The following is a 14,717-nucleotide window of genomic DNA, read 5'->3' on the forward strand; positions in this document are numbered from 1 at the left end:
GTAATATATATATATATATATATATATATATATATATATATATATATATATATATATATATATACATACTGAATAAAAATATTTCTCAATTGTTTCAAAAGTCACTTTTGTTTTTATAAACTATTTATTAATTGCCTTATTTTAAGTGGCGAAGATAAGTCGTGCCGCATTGTCTTACACTTAACCACATACATCTTTACTAACTAGGTACATATACCAAAAATTGTCACAAATACATTTAAATAAAAACTGAATTAACATATAAATACAAATATGAAAATAATAAAAAATTAGCATATACTATACACATGAGCTACCTGGAGTATAACGTATTATAGGCATACTATAAAAAGGCTTTTTTATCTATATAATGCAAAAGTTATAAAGATTTAAAAATATTTAATAACCTTAATATTTATGTAAAAAGCTAACGAAGACACAAATCAATTATTATGTGGATAATGGAATTAAGTACCTACACGTAAAGTTGTAATTATGTATATTCAAATGTCTAACAAGAAGGTAGATATATAATTACTGTCAATGTTCAACCATATTTTGCAGAATTTTTTCATTTTGTTTTTTTAGTGCGCCCACTGGTTCTCGTGGCTGGCGTGTCTGGGTGGTGGGCATGGTTCTATTCCTGATGGAGAGGAAAGTTCAACCTCTCCTCCTGGGTTCAGGACTGGGTGTTTCGCCTTCAGCCCACGGAAGGCACCGGCAACCCATCGCGGGATCATCTAGCCTTGGCAAGCATAGTGACGTCACGGCTGCCATCCCCGTGGCAGTTGCAGTTCCTGAGCTCGCGACACCCAGGATAGGGTAATACCACTCATACCGCCATGATTATATGCGGTCAATGAAAAAAAATATGTTATTTTACACAAAATGCACCAATGTTAGTGTGATTTTAGTTTAAAATAAGAGTAAAAATACACCAACAAGTGTAGGTGTAAAATTTCAGTGAAATCGGTGGAGGCAATGATCCCACATTTATTTAGTTTAAAATTACAGTTGCTACGGTTCGGTAAACATGCCATAGTTTTTGGTGTATTTTTACTCTGTGTTATGTACATTTACAAATGAAGGCATTTGTAAATTTACCACAACTGTCATTTTTACTGCTTCATTTACTAAATTTGTCTTAATGTTGTTCACGGTAATCTGCACTACTTTCAGTAATATTTAATATTTTGTAGTAAATAGCTGTTTTTAAATAATGTGTAATATAGTTTAAATTTTATCTAATTGCAACAATCAGTTTATTACTTTCCATATTCCTTAATGACCTAGAAAGGGAATGATGCTACATTTTCTGATCATTATTCAAGCATCTTACGTCACTACGATTCTGCACAATAATAATCATGAAGAAATTGGACTTTTACAGTATTGGTATTTTTGTAGTTCCTTGTAAATTTACTGTAAAAAATGGTATGCACTTTCACAACGACATTAAGGTGTACGTATATAAAACTACTGTGTATTGACAAGAAATAGGATGTTCATTGATTTAACACTACTTTTTGTACGTGTAGTTTTACACGCACATATATATAATTTTTATTTAATACCTACATAAGTTATTGAAATAAAATATGTATATTTATGTCATTTCCACACACCTGAAGCACAATTTGGTTACGTAGATACATTTGTGGAAAATTACACAAACTGTACTTATTTTTAAAAACTACCCACCAAAAATGTAAAATAACCAAACGTTTGTATGTATAATTTTAAAATAATAAATTTTCTGTATGTGTGTAGAATCTTTAAAAGAAATGTTTATTTAGACGGAAACATGCGTGTTTTATTTTATCTCAAGTTTTGAGAGTATCTTCTTACATTTGAAGTAAAATCATACAATGTCAAAGTAATTTTGCAAATTGACTGTTGCCTGATTTGCACACAAGAGATTTAAAAAAAGGGATTAGATAACCCCTCTTTCTAAATGGTTTCAAAATCCATAATGATTGTGTAAAAGAACACACAACTCATAGACGTATTATTATTACAACTTAACGTCCTATTTTACTTTTTTATAGTGAAATTTTACTAACAGAAGTATAGTTAATTTAACGGCAACGTGTATTATCAATCATTTTTAAATTTTTAGAATATAAACCTACCTTTGGTGTACAATAACGCGATTAGGTGTAATTTTCTCAATAAATGTGTAAAATACACCAAATGTATGTTTATTTCTGAATAACACTACAAAAGTGTGTTAATAAACTAACACTGAATGTGTAATTTTGCAAAAAAAAAATTATAGAGTTGGATTTTATGATGTATGTGTTTTTAGAAGAAGAAAATAAATTTTCAGGCTTTATACACCATATAAAATCAAATATAAATGGCTTGGCCAAATAATGTGCGATCACCGTGAACTAAAAAAAAAATTAACTATTTTTTTTAGTGATTGGTCTAGACTTCTTAATAAGAATTCCGGCAGGGATGGTAGCAATCAAAAAAGTAGTTAGGGTTGTGGTAGTAAACTCACTCCAACAAAATGAATGTTGTCCACGGTATTTGAATAGTTACAATTGAACTACACATAATGCAATAATAACTAGGGACACCTGTATTTCGCGATTTCATTTCATGTCAAGGTATTTCACAAAATACTGTAGCTTTTCTCCTGTTGTTATTGGCTGAGGTCGGTGAGAGGTGTCGTCCCGCTCTTGACGGGGCCGATGAGAATGTGGTCACCGTACTACTGCACCCTCACAATTTGCCATGACTCTTAGAAAAAGCACCAGTGTTTTGTGAAATACCTTGACATGAAATGAAATCGCGAAATACAGGTGTCCCTAATAATAACCACTTGACTTACTTGATGGCAGTTCTGGATCTTTAGGGACTGTTGCTGTTTCAGCAGCTGTAGTTACATCCTCAGCAGTACCTGGGTCTGGATCCTTCACGTCCCTCTTCTGCTTGATCACCACCACGTGCAACTGTCCGTAAGAAAAATTTCACGAAACTGTGTCATTTCAGTGTTGTGACAATCTTACATAACTAGAGACCCGTGAATTTCGCGGATTCATTTCGTGTTATGCTAAAATTCAAATAATTATACCGTAGTGCTGCTTCTGTCATTGGTTCTCTGTTAATCTGGAGGACTCAGGGCCAATTAGAGACCCTCACTCATAGAAATGTCGAATCACAGGCCACCCAGTCGAGAATACTCACAAGTCAACAGCCAATGAATAGTTGGCATTTGCCCGAGTGTGTAGAGGATATTGGAGTTCATCCTGGAGGTCATTGAATCCGCGAAATTCACGGGTCTCTATACATAACATATGTTCAGGTATGTGATTTACACCCAAATGACAATACATTGTTTGATTTTGCGAAACACTATATGTATTTGAATAAACGTTATTTTATTATTAGAGGCATGCAAAATTCGCGGATTCATTTCGTGATAGGCTAGCATCAAAACAACTATACCTTCGTACCGCTTCTGCGATTGGCCCACATTTTATCCGGGGAACTGTGAGCCAATGGGAAACACTAAACCAAGAAATTGCCGAATTACGGACAGCCTATTTGAGACGTCTCACGCGTCAGTAGCCAATGAACAGGTGCCATTTCCGCGAGTATTTAAAGGACTGTGGAGTCTATCCTAGAGGTCAATGAATCCGCGAATTTGGCAGGTCTCTAGTTATTATCCATCAACAATAATATAATGGTGTCTGAACTTTAGAATGCCACATAATACAATCATGATATCGAACTACTGCAATACAAAATCTGACGGAATAAAATAACCTAAGCATCAATTTTTTTTTGTTTTAAAATAGTTCTCTGTGCTTGAAGTATTATTTGGCTCTGTGTGGGCATGTAACTTTGAAAGCCCCTGCGATTGTATGGTACAGAGAATACAGTTCTGACACCTGAAGACTTATTTTCTCAACATGTCATTAATTTTTTTTCATTCAAATAATAGAATACTTAAGTTGAAAGGGTGTATAATGTTTTCTAAATCCTATCTTGACATTTTTCCCAATCAAAAAAGATTAATATTTATTTTTTTTAACAAGTGGTTACATTTAAACTGGTGATGTATTCATACTTTTTTAAAATTTAAAAACACAACGTACATAGGAATTGTTATTATGTTTTAAAGTTTCATAACATTAAAAAATTCAATTTAAAAACCGGATTGAAGAAAGTATTAATTATGGTATAAAGTTTGATGTAAATAACCAAAAATACATTCACATATTCAGTTAACCATTTTGACCTAAATGTGACAATGAGTTTAATGTTTAATTAAATGTGGAAAAAAAATGGAAATAATTTTGAAATTAACATGGAAATTTTGTTTACCTAATTAGGTCAGACTTTGCCCCGCTTAAATTTATTTGCGCGGATAATAATTATGAGTTGATTTGATACGCTCTCAAGATCTACAACAACCTTGTTAATGTTTGTTGTGTGAAAAGAAATTTATTCACAATCAAAATTTAAAATTATTCTTTGTTGACAGGCGTCATAAATAAAATTTCACTTTATTAGCTCATTGTCAATGCCTCTTTTTATTAATTAAAGTGAACAAAAGCATGAACGACCCACTTAATGTTTAGGGTAATGCGAACAAAGGTATTTTTATGTGAGAAAGTTGAAATAGGCCTCAATGAAAAGATATACTAAGACCACTTTACTCGTATACGTTGTGACTCGTACGACCCATAGTGACGAATGAATTGAATGTTAAATGGACGGCACGTTCATCTCAAGCTGTTAAAATCGAGAAAATGTGTATTTATAGAAAACTGTATTACTTGTAGAAAATTCTTTAAAAAATTATGTATGTGTACTAACAAAGAGTGTACATTTACTAGATAAGAAGTTTTGCAAATACTGATACAAGTAATGATGGTACATTACATGCTCCATTCGTAACTTAAAGCATTTACCAACTAAATATATTTGTCTACAGTAAATTGTATAGAAGCATTATACTTTTAAATATAGGATGAAATAACCTGGCTTTGAAATTTTTTTTTTGCTATCATAAATATTTTGTAAGTAACTATTCATATTTGCACTGTTCGACATAAAGTATAAAAAATTGTTTTGAACTTGGAATATTTAAAAATTAAAATGAATGGATGTTCCCCTAAAAAATAAGTGGTTGTGGCGTCCATGTTTATCTCACCAAAACAAACGGAAAGTAACTGATTTAAGCCGGTGATGTATAAACTTTCTCCTTGAATTAAATAGCTAGTGGCTGTGCTTTTTTTCTCATTTAAAATTGATCATAACATTATGTTTTATACACAGGGGAAATATTAAATGGATAGGTAGTAGTATTTAGAACAGAGGTTTAAGGTAAATACAAAAATAAATATTTGACTTTATCGGTCAATCATCATTTGAAGAGATAGTAATTTGCATTTTCATTATGTGGTGAATGAATCGGGACATCAGTATGATGCCAATGAACTTTTAAACAAATTAAAATGAGTGGTTACTATCAGCAGGGCAATATATAATTTATTTTAGTGCTGGTGTTCTTTGCTGTCAGCGGTGAATACAAGTTAAACGATTATAAACTTAGTTTGGGACATTTAGAGGCCACAGTGTTCAAGTATTCAGATTTCTCTCAATCCAATAAAGCAACGCGGATTCGATTCTCGACGGGTTCAACCCTTGACATTTGTATGAGATAAAGTGGCGGGCTTGCCTCGTACCCGGTGGATTGTTTGAGTTACCCCCGTCCATACCATTAGTAGAGACCGGAAAAATTCGCGAATTCATTACACGGTAGGCTAAAATACAAATAGTTATACCATAGTGCTGCCTCTGGTATTGGCTCACAACTCACCTGGATGACTCTGGGCCAATGAGAAACACTCGACCAAAGCTGTATCGAATCACAGGCTGCTACGTTGGGACGTCTCACAAGACAGCAGCCAATGAGTGAGTGACATTTGACCGAGTGTACGCAGAACTATGGAGTTCATCCTACAGGTCATTCAACCCGAAAATTTTTCCGGTCCCTAACCATTAGTAGTTTTGGGCCTATTGCCTGAATTAATCCAACCTATAATTCTTATCTTTATAACACAATAAAATAAATGATGGTGATATAATTTAATGTGTTTGCTTTAAGTAGGCGAATGAAGAATTTGTAAAAATATTATGCACCACATCTTAATTATTTAAAGTGCTGATTGAGTAAAAAATATTTCCTAAAAATGATATAAATGGAGCCACAAGAATTAATTCCTTACAAAATTAAGTTAAGCAGCTAACTTTATTAAACATAAAGTTTTTCTTTGTAGTCATTGTTATCAATTATATGACGAGGTTGACGACAGTTATTAAATTTATTCTATACTACCCCACCATATTATAATGCTTCAGATAAATGTTAAATATATGTATATTATTTTGTAAAACAAATAAGGGTCAGTAAACTTGGATTTTTATAAAAAAAAAACTTGATTAATATTAGCTTTGTGGAACTATTAAAAACATATTGCTTTAACTACAAAATATTTACTGGTAACAAACACTTAAAAAATATTGTTTCGATGTCATGTACCTGTTACTGTTAAATATAATAACGTCAAAGATAATACAAATTAGTTCATTTATCCCTAATAATTTGACCGTTACTCTACGTTTCACACCATTTTTTTAGAATCAAAATTTAGAATGAACATTTTATTTGAGAGATTTTTTTTAATTTTATTCACTCAAGTTTGATAACTAGTTATCTTCTCTTTGTAAAGGGTTTGATAGTAGAACTTGAGTAGTATTCTAAATAGAGCCTGAAAATGTTCTTTAAATCATATATTTAATGCCAAGGTCCTTTACTATTGTAGTTTTATTTTTAGCGATAATGCCGAAACCTAATTTCTACTGTAGCTTTTAAGCAATCACGAACCAAATTACCAACGCATTAAAAAGCTTGAGAAAAAAAAATTAATTAGTAAATGTGAGTATAATAGTTGTCATTGAAACAAAATAGTTTAAATGTACAAAATAGCTTGAATTTCTTTGCCCTTACTATGATTATAAAAGAGTAAATTTGACACTCTCTCCACTAGAGTGTAACAATTAAAACTTAGCTAATAATGAATCGTCCGGGCTCTGGGGCCAGTGGCTAGCGTGTCAAGGGACCCGGGTTCGAGTCCCGACTGGGGAGGCAGTTGGCAAGCCTTGCCTGGGGTCAGGAATGGCTGGTTGTGATGTCCCTGTCACCATCATCCCGCGGAAGGCAATGGCAAACCATCTTCTAATCACGCTACATTAACAAGCAAAGTGACGTCACGGCTGTCGTCACAGTGGCGCCGCCTGTACTGACAATCGCCAGTAATGAATCAAACAACACGTATATTCGTGAATAAACCAATCACTGAAACACAATCATTGTTCGGGTGTTATACAATGGGCTGTAAATTTAACCTGGAGCTAAATGAAAAGTAGACAGGTTATGATCTCTGACTTTTAGGCGAGATGGCTGTGTTTCTATGAACCGAAGACTGTTTTCACTTACCTCGCGTAGGGCCTTTTGAGGATCGTCTTTCTCCATCTGTACGATTCAGTTTTCTGGTTTTTCCTTGCAAGCTGTTGCAAAAAGAACACAATTTATAACGTTATTACATTTTACTATCAAACATCAGTTTTTAGAAAGAAATTCAGGTTGTGTGAGCCATGTAGTAATGCAAATGTCTTCAGCATCCCACCCTTCTGAGTTGAAGCGTTAAAGTGGATGTACCACAGCATTGGTTTTCTAAGGAAACCAATGTACTATTTCCAATAGTCTTTCAAGGTGCGTAATAAACAAATCTTGAGTTTGGTTTCAGTAACTTGCACGCACACCTTTTAGGAGACTAAAGGTTCAAGACATTCGAATGTCTGAATGAGCTGAATGTGCACTTACATAAATGTGAAAAGATATTTGATGTATATTTATTTCCTACAAGCTAGGTTACAATTTTTGAGCAAATATTATTGTAGTACACTTGCTTTTCTTTTCACGCAACAATACAAAGTTATTACATTTCTGAAAAAAATCATTTCTTTTAAAAACTTTAAGAAAGTAGGTTTATAAATAGTATATTTGACACTCGTTATTTTTAGATGAATTTTGACTAGTATTTTTATAATATAAAAGAATACGTTCACCATTTTCTGTTTAATAGTAGGTACATAAGTAAAATCACTTACATTTATTAATAGGCTAAATTGTAAGAAAATACATCACTCCACGCACGCTTTACTTTTCTGTTTTCTTGACGATCCGTAAACTAACATTAGAAGTGTGAATAAAGAAACAGAAATAAAAATTTCAGGAGAAAACTTATGATTTTATAAATCAACTGCAGCAAGAATAGATACGGGCCAAAACATGTGAAAAATGTAAGGGAATAGAAAAATTCTGCAAAAATATTAATGACAATTTTCAAATAATTTTTACGCAAAATCCAATGCAATTATATGACAAATAATACATGGCCTTGAGGTCATACTTGTGTGTGCAGAACTTGAGAAAAGTAATAAGCATGTTAAATTAATAATTGTGATAAAGATTTTTTGCCCGCTGCTAGCAATGTTTCAAAATACATTTATATAATGCATCTGTCAAAAAAACAAGCTGTTGAAAACAACACGTAGCACTCTACACATAGAAATTTCACACACCTTTACTTCAAGGAATACAACACAAAACGATCACCAAACGGCCCTAACATTCGAATGAAATCAAAAAACTACAATGTTAATAGTATTATAAATACCCATTTTCAATTATTACAGCTTACTTTGTTTAATTCTGGTTTTTGACCTTTATTTTGTAATAAATTGATTGAATATGCTCCAGTTTAGCCATTAAAGTCACGCATCTGACCTGTGACAACTGTTATCTTAACTGTGAAAGAAACCTTTTTTTTTTTAGGTGACAAATATTTTCTTTTTTTAAATTGTAAAAAAAAAACTTAAATATATCAAAACATAACTTAAATTTGTAAATGTGAAATAAATAAACAAAATGTTTATAATAAATTAATTATGTGTAGATGTACCTATGTATATCTTTCTACCCTTCAATTAACAAAAATACATAAGTATTAGATGTTTTCTAAATTACATAAGATAGGCATGATTTCTAAAGGATAATCAATAGCTAATCAAATTAAAATTTGTTGTTTACATTTAAAACAAAACAATTTACCAGTTGTTTTAAAAGATTTAACAGATAGCTAGAAATTTATTTTGTAAAAGAGTTCTAATGTGACAATAATATGTATAATATGTGAAGTTATTTTTAATGGGGTTCATAAAGCTACTCAAATAAATATTTTTAATAAAGCTATTTCTCTTAAATGTTATTCATTTTTATGATTTATCACGGATTTGTTTCAATAAACACTTATGCTTTTAAAAATGGATAACACATAATTTAAACAAAATGCAATTTAGTACTTGCTAAAAAAGTGTCAAAAGTATCAAAATATATTAAAAGAAGGTAGAACAAACATATTTAATTATTATTTAGAGTGATTTTTGGTGATGATTTGATTGAGAAAACTTTTTTTGTAATTCATAATCATTACCTTTGGTTTTTTAAAGAAAATATATCTTTGAAAAAATATCTACAAGTGTAATACACTTTATAACCAAATATTTTTAATGGCATGACAATATCAGGGAAGGTTACGTCGTTTAAACAAAAGATTTATATGTTTCTATGTGCAAAAGTACGAGTATTTAGATTGTACAAAAAAAAGTCAGACAAATTATCTAAACTGAAATATGGTCAGACATCTTAGTATGAATTCCAACAGAATAGGTAGTAGTTAGAAAGAGGGGTTGGGAATGAGGGTTGTATTGATAACATTAATATAATGAATGGCTCTTAAAATCAAATTAACTATTTTCACTTGAAATGTACGTAAAGCAAAACTGAAATCTCGACATACTTTTCGGCAGACTTGGTAGTGTCGCTGTTTCAGCAGCTGTGGTTGCCGCGACAGCAACCTCCCATAACTCTGGACCCAGCAATTCCAATAGGCGGCAGGCTTCCAACAGCTCCTCCTGTTCATAAGAAACATTTCACGAAACTAGGTCATTTCAGGGATTTTACATTCGTATATGAGACATGTGAGTCATCATTAAATGACAATGCACCATATCTATTTTAGTAACCTTGAATCTTCAATTTGATAAACGAAGTCATTCATGGTAAATCAAGCCTTGTGATGGAAGGGAGGTGGAAAATCTCTCACTTCCATTACGTGAAAAAACTTAATAAGAAATAAGGAGTTATAGTAAGAGAATAATTGTAAATAATCATCAGATTTAAAAACTAAATGATATTCTTCTTTTGTTTATTACTGTGTGTTACCATGAACCCTCGTCACTCATGAAAGAGGTAAATTTCCCAAATATGCCCCCGACTTTCTGGACTGAGATGAATACATGCTTAAAGCTATCCCTTAACAATTAAAATATGGTCTGAATAATTTTAAAACTTTCTCAGACTTTCTTCAGATAATCATGACATGAAGTAATCTCATAAAATTAAAAAAAAAATTAATTTTTCTCACAACGAATATTATTCTAGTTCAAAAATGTTTCTGGACTTAAGTAATTTTTGGCTCCGTGAGATCATACAACACAGTGATTACGTTTTCGCTCGTGTTTGTCGCAATGGACAGAGTACGTAGGCCTACTCAATTTTTCGTAACGTGAAAACTGCTTCACTCAGCAATGTAGAAGAAAATTGCACTTAAGTTATTTTCTTTTTTCTTTCAAACAATATAAAAAATATTAAAAATATCACTAAAATATTATCAAAACTAAAATTTTAAAATCATTTAATATTAGTAAAATTATATAAATACATTAAAAATTTTATGTCTTCTTTTTGCTATTTTTAATGAAATAAAATAACCACATTCAAATTCACAGAAATGGTTTTTAAATACAAGTGTTTATACAGTATTTTTACCATGAATAAAATAGGGTTATCGAATAAGTTACTTTTCCACCGTTTTAAGAATTTTAAATCAATTCGAATTTTTTAAAAAAGTGTCAATTTCTTCATGATAGTATTTTTGTGTAGTCTTTTTCACGTGGTTAAATGCAAATAACCGAAAAACCTGCTAATTGGTCGAGTTTTAAGCTTTAAAAGTAATTAAGAATTTCACGATTAAATTCTTTGAATGAATTGGAATTTGAGTACGACATTTATGATTATTTTTTTTTAGAATCAAATGAGTGGGTGCTATCAGCAGTTCCAAAACCATTTTTTTTTTTAGTTGCGTTCTTTAAAACTAGCGGTAACCCAGTCTTGGCCAATTTAAAACTGAAGGTGGGACAATTAAGGAAGAACACTCTGACTGAGTATTCAGATCACTTGTCCCCGCCACAGGACATGAGCTCGATTCCCTGTTGGATCAGCTTTTTTTCAGCAAGTAGAAACGTGGCCGATGTAGCCGTGAGTCAGCGGATGTTCTCTGTTATCTTCTGTCCCCCCCTTTATCCTCCAGTGTCCCGTCTTACTTTCAGACTCACTCAGAGCGTAAAGAATTGTTGATCACTTTTAGATAGTGATTATTTTAAAAAACATTAACGACGGAATCCCAAATTTGTTCGAAATATTGCAGCTCATCAGAGTCATTTCAAACATCATAGTACTCAGAGAAATTTTAGAAGAGAGAAATTTGAAAAGATAAATTAAAAATTTCTAAAAAAAAAAACATTACTAATGCTTAATAAATTATTAACGATAACTGTTTTTTTTTTTCAACTGTTGAGAGACGGAAATAAAATGTTCTTTGTATACTAAAACCAATTGGAATATTTTTTATTAAGGTTGGCTCAGATCCCTTTGTTTTTAATACAAAATTATTAAGTTGGTAACTAAATAGTTTTGTGGTCATTGCTTTGTAAATATTTGCATCCAAACTAAAGCATTTAATAATATGATTGCTTCCATTTTCTTAGCGTACACAAAACTCTCTTTCTAATGTAAAAAAGCCTTGCCACTATTTAAGATATTAAGGTTATGTTAAGATATTTATATATTTTACAAAAATTATAAGTTTTAAAACTTGTATTCGTTATATAACCTTTTAGCTCTAGCTGAAATATTTTTTCCCTTGCAAATACATGTTTTCTACTAAACTAATTCACTGCATTTTTACGGGATATATCCATCTTGATTAATGTCAACACTGAAGTTATAGCGAACAAATACATGTAAATTATCTTTACCTCATCGGGTCGGACTAACAACAGTTTAATTTCTTCAATTTGATGATGGTTTGATAATAACTTTATTAAATTTTCCGAGATAATGCTGAGTATTTTGCACGAAAATTGGTGCATAGTGTTATATTTTAATTGATATTCCTTTCAAGCATAATTTTTTCAAACCATATAAAAGATAATCCAATATTTAAATATGGTCTTAATTTTATATTATAATGCCTATTTATGTGCGTTTCAATACTGGAAAGCTATTCAGGGCACGGCTTACAAATAACTCTAACTACTGGAGGTTCTGGGACAACACAAAGCATAAATGCTATGATAATAATCCGAATCTGTTATTTCACATAAATATATCTGTTTCATTTTAAAAAAATTACAATTTTTTGGACACATTAATATTAATTTTTGGAAATAATCTAATACTGACGAGTAGAAAATTGCTCAAATGTACATATAGGGCTGTGAATTTCAACCCAGATATCAACGAGAATTAGAAATGTATGGATATAGAACTTTAATGCAAACTGGCAGAATTAAAATGAACTGAATACTGTTTTCACTCACGTTGCTTTTGGTCTGGTGAGAAGAGACTTCCTCCTTCTGTAAGATTGAAATTTGAGTTGTCAGAACATTACTACCTCTTGTAAGAAAATTTTTTCCCGACCATAATAGTACAAAATAGATAGTGTTTATAGAAGTTATAGTGTAACTAAGTTACCGATCAGTGTCACCACTCGGTAACATTTTTTTAAGGCACACAGTTACCGTGAGCGAGAACAAGTGAATCCGAGCGCAGTGCCTCGCCAGGCGGTTGACGAATCGTCCAGACGGACCGTGAGTCAGTGAATCACTCTCTTGACAACAAATGACAACAGCTAACCTGAGCGAGACCTAGTGAATCCGAGCGCAGTGCCTCGCCAGGTGATAGTCTAAACGCCCAGACGTTCCGTGAGTCAGTGAATCACTCCCTTGACAAACAGCTACCCTGAGCGATACCTAGTAAATCCGAGCGCAGTTCCTCGCCAGGCGATTGTCGAAACGCCCAGACTGACCGTGAGTCAGTGAATCACTCCCATGACAAACAGCTACCCTGAGGGAGACCTAGTGAATCCGAGCGCCGTTCCTCGCCAGGCGATTGTCGAAACGCCCAGACTGACCGTGAGTCAGTGAATCACTCCCATGACAAACAGCTACCCTGAGGGAGACCTAGTGAATCCGAACGCCGTTCCTCGCCATACGATTTTCGAAACGCCCAGACGAACCGTGAGTCAGTGAATCACTCCCTTGACAAACAGCTATCCTGAGCTAGACCCGGTGAATCCAAGCGCAGTGCCTCGCCAGGCGATTGTCGGAACGCTCAGACTGAACGTGAGTCAATGAATCACTCCCGAGACGCAGTGTGGAGGCCCCACGTCAGACGTCGGACATGGTTGGAGGGAGCAGGAGAGTGCATACCCGGCTGCGACACCATTGGCTGACGTGGGCAGTCATGCTGCCCGCTGACGGGCAACACCAACCACACAGTCGGTACCGGAGGACTTCGTCACCTGGAGGAAGGGCAACCAGGATGGACTCTGGTGGCCCTGTTGGGAGCAGCACATACTCGGCTGCGCAGCCCTTGTTCTGGGCGAGCCGAGTGATAAGATCCCGGGGGTGTGACGTCATATCGGAGACCCGGACCACACGGATTCACAAAGGCGTGCTAGGCCCGAGGCTAGCCTCTGTTACGACGAGCGAGGAACCGAGCCCCTGGACGAGTTTCGCCGGGTCCCGAACCCGCCACTCCCGAAGCGAAGACATGGCTGACGTTTCCCTGCCCGAGTTCCGCCACCGTGAGGCTGAGGACCCGGTGAAACTGTTAGCGGACGAAGCCCCACCAGGGGTTCATCGTCGGCCTCCCGCTGGGACGTAGAAGACGTCGGGACTAACAAAAGAGGTGAGTGACCTAGAGACCTATGCCCTAGAGACCTATGCCCTACAGACCTATGCCCTAGAGACCTATGCCCCAGAGATTTATGCCCTAGAGACCTATGCCCTACAGACCTATGCCCTACAGACCTATGCCCTACAGACCTATGCCCTACAGACCTATGCCCTACAGACCTATGCCCTAAAGACCTATGCCCTAGAGACCTATGCCCTAGAGACCTATGCCCTAAAGACCTATGCCCTAGAGACAGGGCGGTAGTAACGCGCAGTACACCAGCGTTAACGATATACAGAAGATGTGAGCCCCGAGCGAGTCATTTAGTTATAGTTAGGTGTATTTATATATACATATATATACACTGTAATTGTCTTGTTTAATCTTTTCCCTATTCATTTTAGTAAATCACATTTCTGTTATCCTCATTTGCGGGTTAAGGCCTTTTAAGAGAAAGTTGATCAGTCATAACAATCTTAATATTTTGTTTCGCCATTTCGTTTCTCACAAATTGAAAACTATAGTCGTTGACGTAATAAGGACAAATCAT

The 14,717-nt window shown here is 34.0% G+C and overlaps 1 protein-coding gene across 1 annotated transcript in view; it reads right to left on the minus strand.

Annotated features, from left to right (window-relative positions):
- Positions 1–14,717, minus strand: part of LOC134528847 (uncharacterized) — a 217,637-nt gene that overhangs the window by 183,973 nt on the left and 18,947 nt on the right. Inside the window, exons 2-4 of the mRNA XM_063362514.1 lie at positions 9,945–10,059; positions 7,520–7,590; positions 2,840–2,960 (exon numbers count right to left, since the gene is read on the minus strand). Of these exons, the coding sequence (XP_063218584.1) occupies positions 2,840–2,960; positions 7,520–7,555 (157 nt within the window). The 5' untranslated portion in view covers positions 7,556–7,590; positions 9,945–10,059. The remainder of the gene's footprint in view (positions 1–2,839; positions 2,961–7,519; positions 7,591–9,944; positions 10,060–14,717) is intronic.

Source organism: Bacillus rossius, chromosome 2 (genome assembly GCF_032445375.1).
Source record: "Bacillus rossius redtenbacheri isolate Brsri chromosome 2, Brsri_v3, whole genome shotgun sequence".
NCBI lineage: Eukaryota > Metazoa > Arthropoda > Insecta > Phasmatodea > Bacillidae > Bacillus > Bacillus rossius.